Raw genomic sequence first — 22,048 nt, forward strand, 5'->3', positions numbered from 1 at the left:
GGTACTGAAGATCATTTTAACTGTCCCACTATCTCCAGGATGGTAAGAGTGAAGTAGTTTGAATGCATTACTTTGGGCAAGGTTTTCTTCTTCACCCTCCCATTTTGACATCTAGTCCTCTTTACCTCTTGAAGAAAAGGAAGAGAGAACAGCAGCAAAGAGAGGAATCACCACCTCAAGTTACCTTTTCTGTTTTCATTGTTTGTTGGAGAAATCATGTGATCTTATTAGGCTCTCCAAGATCTGGCAAACTCAGACTCTTAACTCTGCTGTATGCAGAAGGCGGGAGAACTAAAAAATGAAAGTCAAATAAAGCTTTGCTTCTAAGAATATTCCAGTATTTTGAACAGTAATTCCCTTCCAGCACGACATCTGTGTCAGAAATGGAAATTTAGCTGAAACTGAGAGGCAGTCATGGAGAAGTTAATAATAAAGGATAGTAAACTTAACTCTCTTGGAAGGATATCTGACTTTTATTAGGCGCTTGCTGTGTTAAAATCTAAAACTTACAAAGCAAGAATGGAACAAGACTGTGATAGTGTAACTTAGCTGGCAGCCAAACAAGACACAGCCACTCGCAGCAGTAACACCACCCCCCCTCTCCCCCAACCCAGGGAATCAGGGAGAGAACTGGAGGGGTAAAGGTGAGGACAAAAACCATCTGATCTTTACAATTAACTTTGCCATACAACTGTGTCACATTTTCCTAAGCTCATTTTCAGAAAGCTTATTCACAATCGTAAGGTAAAGTTTGAACTGGTAAATTTTATTATTCCAATCTGCTTTCCACTGCCAGTGAAGACTGACAGTTGGCATGCTTAAATTTCATTCATGGCAGTTCCTGTCAAGTTTGAAGATGCTGTAAATTTGAGCTTTCTTATAGAGCAATGAAACTCATGAGCTGGATAGAAAAAATAAAAATTGTCTTTCAAGCTTTGGCATAATTTCATTAGGTACTCAGTGGCACATAGAAAGATTCAGTGTCTAAGGGCAGAAAAATGCCAACAGTAAGTTGAATTCTAAAGCAAATCAAGATTTGTAACAAACATGTAGCGTGCTTTGAGTATTTACTACTGAGCCGCTGGTGGAGCTTAGGTGGGCTTAAGTATGGCCTGGCCTGCCAGTGAGCTTTTTGTGTTGCTCAGCTGCAGCACATTGGGTCTGGTGACCAGGTGTACTGAAATACATTTGCAGCAATGTCAGTAGTAATCACAAAAAAAAAAAAAAAAAAAAAAAAAAAAACACAAAATGGAATGTGAAGGGACCCTTTGAGTGATGAGGATTTTATTAGGAGCCTCCATAACTGATTTTACAACTTGGCAGTGCTTAGATGAGGTTTGGAGTTTTTTATAGAGTATTTATGCATTACTTGCATATTGAACTTTCACGTTAGATAAATCCAAAACCATCTTCTTTTTTTTTTTTTCTTTACATAACTGTGGTGCTAATTGAGATTTTGGGGTTTTTTTAAGAGTGAGCCTGCCAAATAGTGAGCTATATTTGGATGTTTGGCTCAAAAATACCCCCTGATATTGCAGCTCCTGACACATTGCATTGCTGGACAAGTTACTTGACTGATTACTGAGAACTGTAGAAATAATACAGAATTATGGAATTAATATCTGGAAAAAATACTGCTTCCCCCAGATATCCGATTACATAAAGTAAGCTTAGAGTGTAAGCTGAATATTACTTCTATAACAAGTTCAGAGCAAGATCAAGTTCTAAGGTAGTCGAACTGCTGTTTGTAACCTGAAAATTACATTATGAATTGCTTGATTTTATCTCTTGTATTTCTTTTGCACAAACTTAGGTCTGCGTGTACCTTTCTGACAGGATTTTTTTTTTCTTCCTGCTACACAGCTCATGCTAGATACGTGGAATGAATCCATATTTTCAAATATAAAAAATAGACTTCAGGACAGTGCAATGAAGCTAGTTCATGCTGAAAGACTAGGAGAAGCTTTCGACTCTCAGCTCGTTATTGGAGTTCGAGAATCATATGGTATGTCTTGCACAAACTGATCTCCTCACCTCAGTAAATGAATTGTCATCATACAAAGTTGACAATTGTGGTGGTAGTGTCGGAATTATCTCAGTATTTTCTATTGATTTTTAGTTGTTGTTGATATGTGAGACCACTTAAATTATGTTTAAAATCTTTAACTTCTAAGTGATTTAGCCATTTATCAGTTACTGCAAAATCAGTGTTTTAAAAGAGCAAGCTGCTATTTGACCTTCTAGGGTCGCAAATGTAACCTTATGTCTGTGCTTCTTTCCGTACTGTTTCTGATTCTTCTGACAGTTTGAAGAAGGAATGCTGAGCAGGCTGCATCTAAGACTCCTAGTTTGCAAAGCAGCTCTGTATATCTGAAACTGCTGTCGTTTCACCATTGCCTGTCTCTTCTTCAAAGTTCTGCAGCCTGTTGAATTAAACTTGTGGCTCTCAGATGGCTTTATAAATGTCCAATTATATATATTTTTTTTTAAAGCATATTCTATTTAAGGACTTTATTTATTTCTTTCTCTGTAACAGTTGACAGGAAGGTGGAAACTTTTTTCCAAACAGTGCAAACCACTGCTGAGTAGCAGTAAGCTCACTGCCTCCATTCTTGTAAAACAGAACAAACTTAAAGCAAAAAAAAAAAAAGTCTAAATTGAAGGCCTTGGGATTTTAAGAACAATGTCTAAGAAAAACTGTTTGCTGAATCAGGTGGAGAAGTTTTCACTTTCTTAGGCATTATGCTGAGCTTTTTTCTTTTTCTTTTTTCTTTCCAATTTTGCAATTGTATGTGTATTTCTGGTTACCATGTGTGAATGTCTGAAGTGCTGGAGATAAGCATGCAGTTCTTTCCAGTTCCCTGTAGTCAATCTAAATGTTTTTGGAGCAAAGACTAGACAATTCTTTGCAATACCTTTAGGAAACTGTGTGTTTATAGGATACTTCAAATTGTTCAATGCAGCCTTTTAATACAAGGTTCACTTTAGTGAGAGATTTGCTTATTATTAGCCACATAAGTTTCCAAAGCTTAAGAGTAACTTTGGACTTTCTCTTTGCAGTTAACCTTTGTTCTAATCCTGAAGATAAACTTCAGATATACCGGGATAACTTTGAAAAGGCATATTTGGATTCAACAGAGAGATTTTATAGAACACAGGCTCCTTCTTATTTACAACAAAATGGTGTACAGAATTACATGAAATATGTAAGTAAAAATTCTGTTGTAGCCTTGTTCTGGAAGTGTTAGTACTTAAAATGATTGCTGTTCTACTTTTGCACAGGCAGATGCTAAACTAAAAGAAGAAGAGAAAAGAGCACTACGATATTTAGAAACAAGACGTGAATGTAATTCCGTAGAAGCAGTAAGTATAATGTTTAAAAAAATCAATGTATTTTATATTTGTATAGTATTATTACATTGCAGATTTGGGTTTTGTGTGTGAACTGTTAATTTTATGTTTTCTAATCGTCCATTATATTTTTTCTTGCAAAAATTGGTGTTACTTTCTAATCTGGCAATTTACAATTTCTACAGATGTTGCAATAGTAAATGTAGATCAAAAGTTCAGATTGAAGGGCAAGTTTTTACTTAAATTGATTTTTATGCTTTCATTTTGAGTCAGGTATGATTTTTTTCTCAATGCTTAACAGTGAATGAGAGTGATTTTGAAAATAAGTTGGCCAATCTAGTAGGTAAAGAATTTCTCAGTGCTCCTTTAGAATATGTGAAAGAGTTATTGTTCTTTGCAATCAAAAGGAGCAATAGAAATTTCATCAGAACTGTTCTAGATTTCCTCTTAGGCTGAAATATGGCCCTTTAATATAAAGGATGATTTTTCTGTTTTTCCTTCCCCTTCCCATCCTTGAGCAATATTTTACACAGTTAAGATTCTGGAGAAAGATTTAACTGCAATGAATAGTTCATAACTGTGTTGAAATTATAGTTCAGGAAACAGGTTATTTTAAATAAATACCCTTTAAATCTGAATTTTCTGCAGTGGATCAAAATGCATTTTATGTCTTTTGTTAAGTTGTAAATCATTCATTTCGCAGAGCTATAAACAATAACCTGTATAAAGAGGCTGACAAAAGAGAGATGGTCCTGACACGTACCAGCAGTTTCTGTTCTAGATCTGGCCATAGTGTCTTGTTCAAGCCAACCAGCCTGGTCCAAATAGGGTATGCTGGAATGAGAACTATTCTTAGCTCTTGCATGTATACTTGGAAACTAAGTAGGGTAGTTGGTGTTCCAAAAGTGATGGCTCCCTTGAGAGAAAAGAGGCAACAGAAATATTAAGCTCATTACTGGTTTGGAAGAGAGTTTACTGCATTTACTAGCCTACACATTTTGAAGAAATATGGTTTCCTGTATAGATTTTATTCACACTACACATACTTCTATAAATCAGTGAATGACAGAGCACAGTTGTTGAGAACAGGCTAGATTTTGTGTCGTGGCAAACGTGAGAGATCAGGCTTTGGAATTCAGATGGCTAAATGAGCTAATTCTGTGTTTAATGTGTTTCAGCTAATGGAGTGCTGCGTCAATGCCCTGGTGACATCTTTTAAAGAGACTATTTTAGCTGAATGCCAAGGCATGATCAAACGAAATGAAACAGAAAGTAAGTGAAGCCTTAAGAACAGTGCAGGATGAACTCAGCATCAGCTGCATAAAAATAGATTTGTTTGTAGATATATCAAGTTACTGTTTTTAATAGATGGTGGCAGTGTTTTGTAGATAAAATATTACTCTATGTGGGCAGTTTTATTCACAAAAAATGACCGTCATTGGTTAGTATTTTTTTATATATAACTTCTGAAATGTGTATGTACAATACCCTAATTTGAATGACTGGATAGGTCTCATGTTACTTGAAAAAAAAGAATATTTTGTGCTCTGTTTTCTTTACTTTTCTTACAACTTACTTTCCTCGTGTTGACCAACTCTGGTAAATGCTGTATGTGTCTTTATTTTCTATTTGAATAGTTCAGATACAAACACTCCCTCTTCATTTCACCCCCACTAATCCCTTCCCCTTGGGAAAAAAAGTGAAGCATCTCTTTGCAAAGCTGTTTTTCTGAAAAGCAGGGCTAAATTTTTCTTATTCTGATTATTGGTGCAGGACCAATAGGTCAATGAACAAAATCTCTTTAAGTTTTCCATCTGGTTTTGTAGCCAGTGTGTCCCTGTGAGTATTGAAAGTTAGTTCTGCGTGCATTTTTAAAAGTTTTGAAAAGTTTTTTTTAACTCTGCTGCCACAAAACAAAAGTCTCATGTTGGTCCTGTATGATAAACCAAACTAGGTAAGTCATTAAAATGTCATAATTCAGGTAGGGAAATTGAAAAAAATAAAAGCTGAAATCACAGATTTTTTTTTTTTTATTTATTTTTTTTTAAGTCTCAGTATCCTGCAGCCAGGGAATATTTACTTATGTCTATTTAAAATATTCATTTCTATGTAAATATAAAAACTATTTAATGACTTAGAACAGTGTAGAAAATACTCACTTCTAAAGCCAGCATTTCAGAAAATATTTGACCGCAAAACTATGTCATACAGATCTGTTCATCCAGCAGCACGATTTCTGGCAGTAGTCCAGAGCTAAATCTAGAAAGCCACCAAACTTCTTAAGAGTATATGTTACAGCCTTTGGGAGAATACAGGAGGCCAATTTAAATGTAGAGCTTCAGAAGGGTTCATCTGTAGCATCTAAAGCATCTTTCTTCAGAAGTTTGTTGAAGTATTCACACAGTCCTCTCTTTCCTTGTGGCTATGTCTGCCCCATGTTACTGCTTTGTTGCAAAATACTTCTGTCTAGTATATAAGAACTTGAGCATCTCTTTCAAATCTTAAATCTTTTTTTTTCCCCTGACCTACCTGTACTGTTTAAAATGCTTTAATGAAGGATGCAGGTGCAGATGATTAAAAATTTATTTAAAGACTGGAGCTATACATAGTAATATATACATCTGATAGTATCTTCTGCTGTATTTCACTTACCCATGTGTCTTTCTCATATTTGCCCCAAATAATTTAATTTTGTTTTCTTTATTAAACAGTGTCTGACAAAAAAAGGGCTGAGTTTTTTGGCTGTGAGCTGGATGCTACTGTGAAATACTCTGTTAAGTACTTAGTATTTGCATGCTGTGCAAAGGAAGGAAGGCATAATATTTTCCAACCAAAAACTATCAGAGATGTCATAACTTGCAAACACTTTTCAGAATTGGCTAAGTGCATTTTTGTTTGCTTGTAGTATTGGGAATGGGAGACCTACATTTTATTCTTGAAGTACTTCAAAACAGTAATAAAAAGTAAACTTGGCTTTTGTGAATACAGAAGGAAAATAGAACTTGTTTAAGTGCCCCAACAACTACAGTATGGATTTCTTTACTCTTCAGTGTCATAACATATTCTGAGACAAATTCCAGTGAAATGTTCTTTTGGTTTTGTTACTTTGAAGTCTGTCTTTGAAGAATCTGGGTTTTTTGGGGTTCCTACAGTTTTACGGATGCACCTGAATTCTTCTTTGCCACCATTTATCAGGAGAAAGCACTGAATTTATTCCTTGAATTATTCATGCCATCACTAGTTTACAGAAACAGACGTAGAAGCCTTTAATATATCTTTTTGTTTCCTTTTTTCTGCCATCTCTTCCTCTCTCTCACCCTTTTTAAAGTACAGGTTAAAAGATCCAGTAAAAGTTGAGTGAGCTTTTTGGACTTACTCTATGTAAACCAGTGCTGCCATTACTTACAGTACATCTAAATTGCACTAATACCTCTGGCTCAGTTTTTTTGCGGGGGGTTCCCGAAATCCCATCATTTAGCCCATTGTGAGTTGTCTTTAGTAGCATGCAAGTTCTTGTTGAGGGTTGTTAATAGTTTCCATTCTTTAATTTGCATTCTTATGTTCTAAAATGATTTTTTTCCTCTCTATGCATTGCTTTTCTATTTGGTTCTGCAACAGTCATTGCGATACAGAAGTTGATAACATGTATTTCATTCTCAGTGGGACAGGATCTTGTAGATATCACTGACAAAAATATTGCAGAGGAGAAAACAAAGACAAGGCCTCTGACTTTTGTCCACTTTCACAGTAGATTTCACAGTAGATGTCCACTTTCCCATTGAGGAACTAAGCAAATCTATGAATTTTGAATCCTGTCAAAATAAGAATCAGAATCCATGATCAGTTTGTTCTACTTCATTGAGCAGAGTCTTTTTTGCTATGTTTAGTTCAGATCTCTGTGGTCTCTCTAAAACAATCTGGTGGCCTTAATCCATGTGTTCCTTTGTGAGCAGCTTTTTCAAGATGACCCTTGATGTTTCAGTGCTTTTTTTTTTTTTTTTAAAACTAGTGTTGAAATATCTTCACAAAAAGTGGACAAATAAACCATATCAGTTTTTAAAATTTTTGAACTGGTAGCTTTCAGAAAAACTAAATAAACTCTTTGGGAAAAGGTAAAGGAAAAAATGGTGTTTACCTTAGTCAGTTTTGGTTACTTTAGAATTTGGCATGCTTTTAGTTAAAACAAAACATTGTAGATGGTATTGGAAGGTACACAAAGACAAGTCTGTTTGGCTTTAATTTTAAAAAAAAAAGACGTATCTTGAATCTATACAATTTCCTGCATAAACTCCTGTCGGCTTCCAGCTGAGAGAGAACCATTTGGCCAGAGATTTTAAGGCAGTTATACTGAGAACCTGGACTTAATCCAGATTGCCATTGACTTTAGGGGTTTTTATTCAAACTTGTAATATTACATGCATAAGCGAGTATTACATTGCAATAAATATCTCTTCTTTTGCCTTCAGAAGAATCTTCTTGTGGGTCCAGAATTAAAACAATATTTAAAACATTTTTCCTTTTAAGGGATGAATTGGATTATCTGTTTTTCACACGTTCAGTGTTCCACTTGGCATATCTCTAGCAGAAATGCACCATATTTGTTTTTTTATACAGATCTTTGACTGGTGGCTTTATCAGTGTTTGTATCTTTCAGAGTTGCATTTAATGTTTTCCCTGATGGATAAAGTTCCAAATGGCATAGAGCCTATGCTAAAAGACTTGGAAGAGCATATTGTTAGTGCTGGACTTGCAGATATGGTAGCAGCTGCTGAAACTATTACTACTGTAAGTGTTTGGTTTTGGTTTTTGTTTTTTTTAACAAAAAACAATGAAAAAAACTTTGCAGAAATTAAATACTCTCAAATTGTGGGATATACATGGAAATAATTTTTGAAGTTTTTATGTTTAAACATCAAATTTTGATCCACTGAAAGTTTTAAATGTATTTAGAATATTTTTTTTATTCCATATGTTTTCAGTTGTAGCTTTAAATCATAGAATCATAGAATGGTTTAAGTTGGAAGGGACCTTAAAGATCATCCAGTTCCAACCCCTCCGTGCCATGAGCAGGGACACCTTCCACTAGACCAGGTCGCTCAAAGCCTCATCCAGCCTGGCCTCAAAAATGTGAATCTACTTTGCAGTAAAGAAAACATTGCAAATTAAGTAAATGGGGCACTTGTATGGTAGGATTGTTTTAGCATCTTTATTAAAAAGACATAATCAATTTCTTCAGAATTCTAACTTCCTGATGAAATTTGAAAGTTGCTTTCAATCTAAGAGTAGTTGTTCAGTATGGAAAATAAAAAATTCCCACTGTTTGTTCTCAGCTTTTTATCATCTTTTTCTCTAGGATTAGGAGGCCTGAGTATCTGCAGCAATTAGGATGTGCCTTTTGTTGGACCTTGAAAACTTTTTGTTTTTAATTTAGAAGTTATTATACAATATTTGAAAGTTATGTATTTTTTTTCTCAGTATATATATATATATTTGTATATTGGAAATACTGTCCTGAAAGTCTGTGTTGAGTCTTACATGCTGTAGAGCTCTTCAGTACACAGAGTAAAGATAAAATGTGCTTTCATATTATGCAGGCTTGAGGATGCTACGTTATTACAGATTAGGGAGTGTGAGTTCACACTGAATTCTATGGAGCCTCATATTTTTAATTTGATTTTTGCATCTTTAATTGCAGGATTCTGAGAAATATGTAGAGCAATTGCTCACACTATTTAATCGATTTAGTAAATTGGTTAAAGAAGCTTTTCAAGATGATCCCAGATTTCTTACTGCCAGAGATAAGGTATGTGTTTCTGCTGATCATTTGTTTTCAGTTTAAGAATTGTTGTAATTCCTGTTATGACGTCTCTGAAATCCTTGTACCCATTCACTGTTAAATCTAGAAGGTGCTTTTACTCTACTGTTAAGTGATGTGATGGTTTAAGCAGCAGCTGGCAGCTCAGACCATGCAGTCACTCACCCCCTTCCGCTGCTCTGGTATGATGGGGGAGAGAAAACACAACAGAGGGGCTTGTGGGTTGAAATGAGGACAGGGAGGGCTCACTCACCGGTTATGGGCATGGGCAAAATAGTCTTGACTTGGGAAAGAAAAATTCAGTTTAATGTGTTACCAGTCAATCAAGTAGGATAGTGACACATAATAACCATTTCTTAAAACACCTTTCCCCCACCCCTCCCTTCCTCCCAGGCTCAGATTACTTTGCTCCCAATTTCTCTACCTTCTCCCTGACAATGACAGAGGGGGCAAGGAATGGCGGTTGCAGTCAGTTCGTCTGCTGCTCTTTCCTCCTCAGGGAGCTGGCTCCTTTCCCTCTCCCCCACTCTGGCCTGGGATCCCTGCAGACTAAAAGAGTTCAGGAACAAAGTGTTCCAAAGTGGGCTTCCCACGGAGTCATGGACTTCTTTGGGCACAGCCCCCAGCTCCAGCCTGGGGACCTCCATGGGCTGGAAACGGGTCTCTGCTCTGGTGGACCTCCTCCCTCCATTCTGGTGTGAGCATCTCTGGGGTCTTCTGCTCTGTTGTGAGCTCTCCACATAGTCGCAGCTGCCCTCAGGCACATCCTTCTGCTCCAGCATGGGGTCTTCCATGGGCTACACTTGGGTATCTGCTGCACTGGGTATCTGCTGTTGATCTCCATGGGCTGCAGGGGAATCTCCACTCATCTCCCCCTCTTTCCTTGCTGACCTGGGTGTCTGTAGTTCTCTCTCACATCCCCCCTCCTCTCTCTTCTCCTCCTGTTGTTGTGGTCTTTGTTGTTGTTGATGTTCCTGATCTGTTGCAAAACTGATTCCCCCCCCTCATAAATGTGGATTCACAGAGGTGTTTCACAATCGCTGATTGGCTCAGCCTGGGATGGAGGCAGGTCCACCTTGGAGCCAGGAGAGCTTCTTGAAGCTTCTCACAGGGGCTATCACTTAGCTCCTTCCGCGCCTACCAAAAAAACATGCCCCCTGCCCCCAAACCCAACCCAACTAAAATATTGATTAAACTTAATGACCAACTGATTAGCTTTTAATTTGTGTTGCAGTTGTGCATAAAGTTGCATTTCTCTTCAGCTTTGTAATGTTGTAGAGCACAGCAGAAGGTGATCTTTGTGTTGAGTACCTTAATGTCTGATTGAGCAATATATTTAGAATTTACTACATATTTGGGTGTAGTCTCATGACTTCAGATATGGAACTCGCTCCATGCAATCCCTTCCTAAGTTCTGGCTTAGAGGAAAGGAATATGTTAATGGAAAAGAGGAAAACACAAAACATCAGTTAATGGGAAATTGAGTCATAGGATTTGAACTCTCATATTGAAAATCAAATCCACAAACTATGGGCTAATAAAAATGGATTCATTTCATGTTACAGTAATCTGAGAGATAAAACCTTTGTGATTCATATGTTAAAGAGAGAACCCGAGTGAAGCACTAATAATCTAATTATTTTTCAGGCATACAAAGCAGTTGTGAATGATGCTACAATATTTAAACTTGAATTGCCATTGAAGCAAAAGGGGTAAGCTATATAAAGCATGTGAATCAATTTTAAATTGTTGAAGATTGAGCTTCTCTTTTAAAATATCTCTTAAAAAAGACACTGTGTTTAAAGTGCTTTGTGTTCTTTACACTATGGAATTTCAGACTGCTTACCAACCTCTGGTAAGACACTCTTCACATGGCAGTGGATTGGTGAATCGCAGCCTCTTAAAACTCATATTATTTATAGTAACTGGGGATCTGTTCTTTTATAGTAATGAGTCAATTTGTTAATTTATTAATACCTTCCTGAGTTATTAATTTCAAATACCTGAGCTGTATAACTGCTGCAACTTCAGTCAAAGTCCTGGGGGAAACTGAGGCAGTAATCTTTCTGGGAATAACTGTGGCTGATTAAGGTGTAACCATCCACAAGCTGCTTACCACCTTTGTGGCAGCTGCTAGTGTGACCTGTCTGGGTGTTAGGTTTTTGTTTCAGTGCAGGATTAACCAGGTTAGTTTAAACAACTTCCAGTAGATTAGGCAGACCTGTGTGACTCCAGAAGAAAAACCGTCCTTACAGTAGCCACTCTGCTAACTCAGCCAAGAGAACATAGCAGTCAGTGAATTGATGTTTAACATTCAACATGTGATGTGCCACTTGAATAGGAATCTGTATATATTTTGGTGTTTGGGATTGCTTATATATAGTTTGTAGTCTGATTTACTGAGGAAACAAAGCTTTTGTAGCTGGGCTGCCAGCTTCCCTTTCCAGTTGCTTCTAGTTAAGGGTGGATGGATGTAAATGGATGGGTTCAGCATTCTGGTTCTTATTCTGTGTTTGGTTTTGGACTAATGGTAAACCTAGACAGGGATTAGCCTTGTTGGTTTTTATGTTATTGGAGGAACACCTCCACAAAAGACTGGATCCCTAGATTTAGGCAAGGTCGAGGAGTTTTTTAGGTCTCTACTAATGTTTTCTTTTCCCTGGGAGCATCCAGATGAATTCCTAATTCAAACTGTGTTTCACTGCTAAAGCTACACTTGCTTAGTGATTTCTTAGAAACCACCATGATGGCGATGGTCTTCTGTTCAGCAGTCTTCTTCCCAAACTCTTTCAAGTTGTCTACCAATGCAGCCTGGTTTAAGTAAAATGAAACTTCATCCTGCTTAACTTGTGCCATTAAGTTCAGCCTAAGAATATAGAATTTGGTAATTTTTCATTGTTGTCAGGATCTTGAAGACTCCTGTTGAGAAATACCTGGGAACATGTTGATTAAATATGGGTTCTGTCTTGTAGTAACCAAGAGACTAGTGATCTGCTTTTACTTCAGATGGTCTTTAGGAGGGCAGAAGACACTAGACTGCAAGCTGCTTCATTAATTAAAAAGGACAAGTTGTCTGAAGAGTTTTAGTACTGTCTACACTAATTGATGAGAGAGTGAGAGAGCGAGCAAGAACACTGGATCCCTGAGCATCCCAACACCTTGTTACCTGCTGTCTTACTCACTGCCTTTCTTTTGAGCCCTTGAGACTAGCAATCAGGTTGGTGCACCTGATTCTAAAATTAGGAGTTAGTCCTTGGCACTATTTCGTTCACTAGTCTAGACACAGGTTCAGAACGTGACCTTGTGCTTGCATACCTTTGAAGAACCGCAGTCTGTCTACTGTGGCATCTTGTTCAAATTTAATCTGCCTTTAATCTCAAAGCTGTTAGTTTGCTGTTTATACCTGTTATAATTTTATCCTGTTACTATGTGATAGATTTGCTGGGTTTTGCAGCCTGTGAAATGCAGTGCAGGAGGCTGTTCTTGAGACTTTCATTAGAGCATACAGAGAAGATCACAGAGTCACAGAATGGCAGGGATTGGAAGGGACCTCTGGTGATCATCTAGTCCAACCCCCCTACCAAATTGGGTGCATGTAGAGCAGGTTGCACAGGATCGCATCCAGGCGGGTTTTGAATGTCTCCAGAGAAGGAGACTCCACAACCTCCCTGGGCAGCCTGTTCCAGTGCTCTGTCACCCTCACTGTAAAGAAGTTTTTCCTCATCTTCAGATGGAACTTCCTGTGTTCCAGCTTGTGCATGTTGTCCCATTCCCTGTTGCTGGGCACCACTGAAGAGTCTGGCCCCATCCTCTCGACACCCACCCTTTAGGAATTTATAAGCATTGGTAAGGTCCCCTTCTCTTCTCCAGGCTAAACAGAGCCAGGTCTCTCAGTCTTTTCTCATAAGAGAGATACTTCAGTACCCTCATCGTCTTTGTACCTCTCCGCTGGACTCTCTCCAGTAGTTCTTGCTCTTTCTTGAACTGGAGAGCCCAGAACTGGAAACAGTACTCCAGATGTAGAGTACTCTCACAGTAGAGAGGGAGGAGAACCTCCCTTGACCTGCTGGTCACACTCTTCTTAATGCACCCCAGGATACCACTGGCATTCTTGGCCACGAAGGCACATTGCTGGCTCATGGTTAACTTGCTGTCCACCAGGACTCCCAGGTCCTTCTCTGCAGGGCTGCTTTCCAGCAGGTCAACCCCCAACCTGTACTGGTGCCTGGGGTTATCCTTCCCTCAGTGCAGGACCCTACACTTGCCTTTGTTGAACTTCATCAGATTCCTCTCCACCCAGCTCTCCAGTCTGTCCAGCTCTTGCTGAATGGCAGCACAGCCTTCCAGTGACAACCATTCAGTTTTGTATCAACAGGAAACTCGCTGAGGGTACACTCAGTCCCTTCATCCAGGTCATTGATAAATATGTTAAACAAGACTGGACCCAGTACTGACCCCAGGGGACACCACTAGCTACAGTCTTCCAGCTAGACTCTGCACCACTGATCACATCACTGAGTCAATCCATGTTGACTCTTCCTGACAACCTTCCTTTCCTCCAGATGTTTAGAGGCAACATCCAGAATGAGCTGCTCCATCAGCTGTCGAGGGATGGAGGTGAGGCTGACTGGCCTGTAGTTTCCTGGATCCTCCTTCTTGCCCTTTTTGAAGACTGGAGTGACATCAACTATTCTCCAGTCCTCAGGCACCTCACCTGTTCTCCAAGATCTTTCAAAGATAATGGAGAATGGCTTAGCGATAACATCCACCAACTCTCTCAGCACTTGAAGATGAGTGAAATGTTTCACCGCAGCATTTGTTAATTCTTTATTGGAATACTTATTGCCATGCAATATTCAGTTGTTTCAAACTGTAGTTTGAATGTAATCCTTCCTTGTTAGTTCTAAAGTTAAAAGCAGTGGGAATGATCAAACTGTAGAAGCTGTCTGAAAATGTTTGGTAGAATTTATTCTCTCAAGAAGAAAAGGGAGTAATCCCTAGTTTTTCATTATTTTAACAAGGATATGAATTCACTACCAGCGTCCTTGCCAAGGGAATCAGGAATGAGTGGTCTGGCTTGTTAACAGTGTGACTACTCCAGAATAGCTGGATTCTGTATGGTTTGAAGATATGTTGTTGTTCTTTTATTTAGTGTTGGATTGAAAACACAGCCTGAATCCAAATGCCCTGAGCTTCTTGCTAATTACTGTGACATGTTGCTAAGAAAAACACCACTAAGCAAAAAACTAACCTCTGAAGAAATTGAAGCAAAGCTTAAAGAAGTGGTATGTTTTTTTGCTTTCTACTTCTTGATTATTCTGAAGAATGAATTTGATTTTTTCCCCTATGTAAGTTGAGGGTTTGATATTCAAAAAAAGTTATGCAAGGTGTAGTAATAGGCAAAAGAGTTTATTATGTCATCAAGTTGAGTGTCTCTACATCTTGTAAACCATGCAGTGTTTCATGTCTCTGTGTCAGTTCACAGGATTAGTATGCTAAATTAATGCCTATATCAGACTGTAATGTATTACAGTAACTAATGTTACTCTAGAAAATCATCCAGGAGATTTACGTACTGATGTTAATGTCTTTTCTGATTTAAGAGAAAGTTCTTGATGGTTGACAAATGACGAAATTGGAGGTGTGATATTATGAAAGATTCATAGCTGATGCCTGTGATGGTGTTAACACAGTTGCTCTTAATGCAATGTGAAGTAGCCTTTCTCTACTTAATAGTCTGCACTAGCATTAGATCGGCATTCAAAGACTTGTCTGACTGACAATGCAAATAAATGTATTAAAATCTACTTTTTTGACAGCTTTTGGTACTTAAATATGTACAGAATAAAGACGTTTTCATGCGATATCACAAAGCTCACCTAACAAGACGCCTGATATTAGATATATCGGCTGATAGTGAAATTGAGGAGAATATGGTGGAATGGCTCAGAGTAAGTAGCCTGACATCTGTCTTTGGTTGGTTGTGCCTCTTGCTCGTGGTATTAATTCGCACTCTTGAACTTACATATCCTTCTTGCTTAGGTGGGTTCTATCTTAGATTTCACACCAGAAAAGACATCCTGTACTTCTGCTTTATTGCACTATTTTGTGCAAGTAAAACAGTTTAGCTCTTTTCTAAGAGAAATGTTGATCCTCATGGTGGTACTGATAGATTTTTAAATATTTCACATACGATTATCTGAAGGCTTCATATATTCCATATGCAAATGAGCAAAATGCAGTGTACTTGTTTAGGTATGTAAATAATTTAAGATGTGTTCTAATTGTGAAATTTTGTGTAGATTATTTGCATGCCTTAAACATTGCTTCGAATCTCAGCATTCATTGTTTCCTTAATGCATGCCTATGTTCTTCAGCACTTGGATTTCTTTAAAAGAATCATATGCCTTGAAGGGGTAACTACTTATGATCCATGCAAAAAACCCTTTATGTTGCATTACAGATTAACTGTTATTGTAAAGTGGTGATACCTATGTACTTTCATGCTCTTAATTTTTTTGAGTTTGTTATTTTAAAAATAAAGCTTTTTGTTCATAGTTACATATGTAGTGTTCTGTTTGGTTATACAGGAAGTAGGAATGCCAGCAGACTATGTAAACAAGCTGGCTAGAATGTTCCAGGATATCAAAGTGTCTGAAGACTTGAACCAGGCCTTCAAAGAAATGCACAAAAATAATAAACTTGCTTTACCAGGTACTGTTTTCAAATGATTTGCTATTTTTCCTTTCTCTTAGTGAAAAATAGTTCTGTTGAATCTTGAGTTACAAATTATATCAACTGCAGACTGAGCATAGCCTTCAGGGCATTGTTATCCCTAGACTGGAAGTGTCTGTAGACTGTCTTTCTCTTACAGTTGACACTGAAGCTGTATCATTCTGTAAGTAATTGTGGGTTTTCATTATGAGCAGTCTTATACGTACGGGCTCGCTACTCTTGCAGTTAAATTCCAAGCAGGGGCTTGAATCAGTATCAACTAGATGAATGCCTGAACTATCCCCTTCTTTTATGTCCTCATCATTCTTCATGAGTGCTTCATGCTGTGCTCCTCCTTTACCTGCCAGCAGGAGAGCTGGATGCACGCTGTGATGAGCTCTGATCACATTTCTGAGATTAAATTTCACTAATGAGAGAGGCTGAGGAACATCCAGTTCTGGACCTGCTACTGCTGAAAACCCTTGAGTAGTGCTTACAAGCATCAGCGATAAAGCTGCAGCAGGGCTTAAGGAGCTCTGCAGAGGCAATCCAGAAAACCAGAGATTTCAATCAGTGTTGCTGGCAGGAAGCCAGTAGAGCATAGAGCACCTTAATGTTAAAGTAGGTAGACACCCTGCTACTTTCTGAAAATTCAGTCCTCCATAATTGTATTTAGAGTAGAAAAAAAATGCATTTTGTTTATCTGTCTGTTATACCTGGAGATTCATGTAATACAATATTGTCTTACAGCTGATTCTGTGAATATTAAAATTTTAAATGCTGGTGCCTGGTCGCGAAGTTCTGAAAAAGTGTTTGTCTCGCTGCCCACGGAATTAGAAGATCTCATCCCAGAAGTTGAAGAATTTTATAAAAAGAATCACAGTGGTAGAAAACTGCACTGGCACCACCTCATGTCCAATGGAATTGTAAGTGTATAGTTGTGTATAGTAATGACTGTACTTTCTGTGTATTTATAATAGTAAGAAAGTTTGTGATCCAGAAAGGCTCGTAAGTAAAATCGCATTCTCTTCACAGATAACTTTTAAGAACGAGGTTGGCCAGTATGACTTGGAGGTAACAACATTTCAGCTAGCTGTGCTTTTTGCATGGAACCAAAGACCCAGAGAGAAGATCAGCTTTGAAAATCTGAAACTGGCAACTGAACTCCCTGATGCAGAACTTAGGAGGACTTTATGGGTATTTCCCTTTCTCTTGAAACAGATTTCTTCTTGATTTTTGTACTCTGAAATATTGGATTAGCATTTTTCAGTTGCTGTCAGATAACACTTTGAAACTGAAATGTGAACATCTTTCTTGCTATAATTAATCAGTTGTAGTGCTGGCTTCTTGCACTACTGTTGAGCAACACAGCCTTATATTAACACATTCTCTCTACCCAGTATTTCATAACTTAAGCTTCTGGAAACAGCAAGATCTTTTTGACCATATGCTGCCTAAAGCACACAGTAACGATAATAGTTTGTGGAGCAGGACTGGTCTAATTCTCGGAAATTGGTGGCACTTGATAAATACATGTTGCTTAAAAATAACTTCAGTGTTTGCTCTATCAGAATTTTATTATTTAGCTCAAGTTTAAAGAGAGAAATCATGTAAATCAGACTTCACACCACTCCTGTAGCTGTGGGTTCATATATTTTACTTCTTTGTATGTTTTTATTTTCACTAACCCATTTCAGAAGGAGATTTGGTAAACTGTGTCCTCTCTCTGGTTTTACTAGTATCTTTGTGTTGCCCTCTCGTAGCTCCTAACAAGGCTACATGGTTCCCTCGCTACGGTCTGTACAGCAGTGAGATATGTTCTTAAAAAGTAATTGTTTCCATTTAGAAAGTTTGGTGTTTTATTTTCATTCTTTCCCTTCCCCTTTTCTCTGTAGTCTCTTGTAGCATTTCCAAAGCTGAAACGTCAGGTTTTATTGTATGAACCTCAAGTCAATTCACCCAAAGACTTTACAGAAGGAACCCTCTTCTCGGTGAACCAGGAGTTCAGTTTAATGTAAGATGATGTTTGAAAAGTAAAATAACAATGTACTATTTTATAATTAAAAGAATTCACATTAAGTTAACCTTCGTCCTTGAAAGTTTTCAAGATTCAGCTAGACACGTGCTTTGCTGCCTCACTTAGTTTTGGTGATAGTCTTGCTTCAGGTTGGACTAAATGACCTCCAGGAGCCCCTTCAGACAAACGTTTCTATGACTATGATTTCTGTGAAATTAACTTTCTTATACACCTAGGGGTGAGATGCAAAATTGGAGGCTTTGCTGTCTTCCTATTATGAATGAGCCCATGAAATTTTGTATGGGAGGAAGAGCATGTAAGCAGAGCACTAGTGCCGTGTTGATTATTACACACACACAAAAGCAGAGTGCTCAGTTAAAAAAGGAAGTGAAGCTGCTCAATAAGATGTTACGCTGCCGAAAGCCGGGATTTTTGGTGTGGCTTTCACTGGAGAGGTGTCTTTATTTCAGTGAGAATTGCAGTGCTCTCTTACTGGTGCTTTGAAATCCTTCAGAGCATAAGATAGTATAAAGAGAGAATATCCAAATGGTCTACGCTACATTCATCATGTTTTACTTTGGTTTTTACCTCTCTTTATTATCAATGACTGATTAGAACTGGCTCCTTGCTAGTAACCTCAGATTCTGGGCCTCATTCTCCATAGCAGCTGGACATCTGGATCTGTGGAGAGAAAGAGAGAGAGGTGACAAGTCTCCTTTCCTGGGGCTTAGTTTCTTGCCCAGGGCCATGATGTTTTTCCTGTCATCAGGATCATGAGCTTTGGGAAGTGATGGGAGAGCATGACAGAAGAAACAAGGCTGTACAGAAGGTTTGTGGGTGACCACTGAAGAATGCCATCAGCTTTCTTTGTTACAGTAGCTGTTATTTGTCCTTTTTTTCTGCTAGACAGACAGTTGTTTTGCTGGATGGAATAGTCCAATTTCCTGAACTTGGTTGTAAAAACTTCCTCTAAAGAAGCCTAGTTTTATATAATTAAAATGGAATCTATTTCTCTGAAATTTTATTCTTTAAAATAGTACTGGTAACTTTTCAACTTGGGACACTGTGAGTTTCAGCTGATGGATTTTTTTTGTGATGCTAGTCTATTCGGGTTTTATTGTGCAGAGACATTGGCATTGAGATTTGATTTGTCAGCCAGCTGTCTCACTGCTGCAGTGCTAATAGCCTATAAATATCTGATATGTGATGGTACTCCTTGCTGCTGTAATTTAAGTTTAACAGGAATTCCTTAATTAAAAATGAACTTTTTTGCTTATTTTCATACAATACAACTTTTTCAGAAAAAATGCTAAAGTTCAGAAAAGGGGCAAGATAAATTTGATTGGTCGGTTGCAACTTACTACAGAGAGGATGCGGGAAGAGGAAAATGAAGGAATAGTCCAGCTAAGAATATTACGAACCCAGGCAAGTAAACTGCCAGAGGAATTTTAAATGACCCTGTTTCTTTCCTTGTATTATCACTACTGTGTGCTGTCCGGGTTTGGTTGTTGATATGTGAAATAACACTTTTGAAGTGAAGGTACTCATGTCAAATCTTTTGACTTGACAGTTCTAAGAAACCTGAATTTTTGGGGGCATCAGAGATCATGACCCACAATGGAGTTTCAAAAATCCCATCTGACCTTCAAATTGCAGGTCTCTCCTGTCAGTCAGATTAGATTCCAGGCCATGCACGTTGTGAATTGTACCACCTGGCTGAACATCTTGGCCATACTTCCAGCAGAAGGATTAATGCCTGGTGGTATTTATGAAATGAGAACTCCTTAGGAGTTCCAGTTTGACATTAAGCTCGCATTTCATCGGGTTATTCACAAGGTATATCACAAGTCACCCTGGAAATGGCAACTTCTGCTCAGACAGCGAATGAACATTAGGTTTTAGTGAGTAATTCACACTCTAGGTATAAGATTTGACTGCAGATTCTCCTTTGACTGGACTTCTACATCTCTTGCATTTTCCCAGTGCTTCGTTCTTTTCCTTAATCGGTTTCTTTATAAAAGCATTTGAGTATCTACTTAGGCTAAGAACTGTAGCATATATCTGATTTTTAAGGAAAAACACAGATTTCCTTGCTGTCTTGCCTTACCAGGAGCCCCTCATTAATGCTGTGTTCACTTTGTCGCTTCATCCAGGCATTTAAAATTTATTTTTTTTCCTTTGTTCCCCACCAGGAGGCTATCATCCAAATAATGAAAATGAGGAAGAAAATTACTAATGCCCAGCTTCAGACTGAACTGGTAGAAATATTGAAAAACATGTTCTTGCCACAAAAGAAAATGATAAAAGAGCAAATTGAATGGCTTATAGAGCACAAATATATCAGAAGAGATGAGTCGGATATCAACACCTTCATATATATGGCATAATTGGAGGACTCTGCAGGATGCTGAGAACATAAGTGGAAGGGTGCTTGGACAGACAGCTGCAACAGTTTGTGCTGCAGAAGGACTTGTTTTGACTTTCGTTACATATTAAAATCCCTGCCTTACCTTACAGAGGACTATATTTTGCCAATCTCATTCAGCTAGCATGATGGCATTCCCTTCATGTTGCACACTTTTAACAGCATGCTGTTTTGTGGGAAACTTGCATTCATGAAGAGCCCATTGTGAACTTTTTAAAGTAGATTTGATTTACACCCACCAGGAAGAATACAGGTTTGGGTTTTTAGATGACCAGTACTTGCACAAGGAAAAAGATACTCAAATATTCATGCACTGAGGAACTGCTATTAGTTTTGGTTTGGGTTTGGGTTTTTTTTTTTTTTTTAATGCAATTAGGACTAGAAGTAGCACTTTCACTTTTGTGTTTTGGATCAACAGAGTAACGTACTGTCCACCTTTGATCCTTTTTATGTAATAACATTTGAGAGACACAAACACATGCATCACAACTGATACGTATTTGTTACAGTTAAAACCTGTTGGCTAGAGCAGTGCTTCAATCTAGTAACTGGATTTTAATTGACACATAAGTGACATAAAATTAATTCCAAGTCATGGGTGATATTTTTCCTTAAGCAAGAGATCATTGTTTTTAAATTGTTTGCTGTAAACAAGTGGATATACATTATTTGTTACCTGATTTGGACAGATGACTTGCTACAATCCTTTTTGAGAAGGTAAAGCTTTCTTGAATGATACTTCACTCTAAAAGCAGTTTTCATGGGTGGATCTGTTATACTGAACAGAAATATTAAGTGTATTTCCTTGTACATTTAATATTTTTATTCCGGATATCTAAGTGTGACTACATATATCTGAATGCATTAAAGAGTAATTGGTGCACAACTCCCCCAGAAGGAAAATAACGCTTGAAGATCCCTGTACTAATTCCTCATTGGTAACTTTATATGTACATGCAAGGTTAATCCAATTGGACTGGTTTGTTGCTTAGAAGTCAGCATCTTGATATGAAAAACAAACCCTCTGCTTTTTATTTGGAAACTGACAGGGCAGGAAATACAATTCTAACAAAAATGGTATAAAAAACTAAGGAAAATACCTTGTTTAGTGTATGCAGAGACAGTGCCAAATATGCATCAGGAATTTCAACTGTTTAATGTTACCTCTTCTATTTTCAATCATCTTAAGTAGTCGTTTGGCACTGCTTGCCTCTCTGCTACTCTGAAATATCCCAGCATGTACTGGACTGATAACATGAGTCACTGGAGCAGAGTGCCTGTCTTGGGACAAAAGGTAAGTTGCGCTTTACTCAGTTCTGTGTGAATATTCTTCTATAAATCGCAAGTGTGCAATTTATTTTCTTTTTAATTAACTAGTTCAAGTATGATATCTAAAGGTCTCATCTTTGATGATTGAAACGGGGAAGAGGATACAATTAACTTTAGTCAAAAGGGAAAACCTTCCAGTAAGTAAGAGGAGTTTTGCTTTCACATGGTTATAGTAAAGTATAAAGTAAGAGTGCTTTAAAGGCAAACTCTGCAAGGATGGCTGTTTGCGCCCTTAGACAGGCTGCATGCTCTGTTACTAATGTAAATGCCAGTGTGATTGCCTGAGAACAGTGTGTACTTGGACATCTCTTTGAGTAAGAAATTTGCGTTAGTGAGGGTTTCATGAACAAGAGATGGAGAGAAATAGAGACCTGGCAAACTACCATCGATTGAAATC

General features: G+C 37.9%; 1 protein-coding gene across 1 annotated transcript in view; it reads left to right on the top strand.

Annotated features, from left to right (window-relative positions):
• The window catches only part of CUL5 (cullin 5), a 32,993-nt gene extending 12,090 nt beyond the window's left edge, over window positions 1-20,903 (top strand). Inside the window, exons 5-19 of the mRNA XM_010170788.2 lie at window positions 1,864-2,005; window positions 3,061-3,206; window positions 3,283-3,363; window positions 4,530-4,623; window positions 8,006-8,136; window positions 9,047-9,154; window positions 10,814-10,878; window positions 14,319-14,451; window positions 14,986-15,117; window positions 15,757-15,880; window positions 16,631-16,806; window positions 16,916-17,077; window positions 17,776-17,894; window positions 19,199-19,322; window positions 20,090-20,903. Of these exons, the coding sequence (XP_010169090.2) occupies window positions 1,864-2,005; window positions 3,061-3,206; window positions 3,283-3,363; window positions 4,530-4,623; window positions 8,006-8,136; window positions 9,047-9,154; window positions 10,814-10,878; window positions 14,319-14,451; window positions 14,986-15,117; window positions 15,757-15,880; window positions 16,631-16,806; window positions 16,916-17,077; window positions 17,776-17,894; window positions 19,199-19,322; window positions 20,090-20,284 (1,932 nt within the window). The 3' untranslated portion in view covers window positions 20,285-20,903. The remainder of the gene's footprint in view (window positions 1-1,863; window positions 2,006-3,060; window positions 3,207-3,282; window positions 3,364-4,529; window positions 4,624-8,005; window positions 8,137-9,046; window positions 9,155-10,813; window positions 10,879-14,318; window positions 14,452-14,985; window positions 15,118-15,756; window positions 15,881-16,630; window positions 16,807-16,915; window positions 17,078-17,775; window positions 17,895-19,198; window positions 19,323-20,089) is intronic.
• Window positions 20,904-22,048: the final 1,145 nt, after the last annotated feature.

Source organism: Antrostomus carolinensis, unplaced genomic scaffold (assembly GCF_000700745.2).
Source record: "Antrostomus carolinensis isolate BGI_N321 unplaced genomic scaffold, ASM70074v2 scaffold13746, whole genome shotgun sequence".
NCBI classification, from domain to species: domain Eukaryota; kingdom Metazoa; phylum Chordata; class Aves; order Caprimulgiformes; family Caprimulgidae; genus Antrostomus; species Antrostomus carolinensis.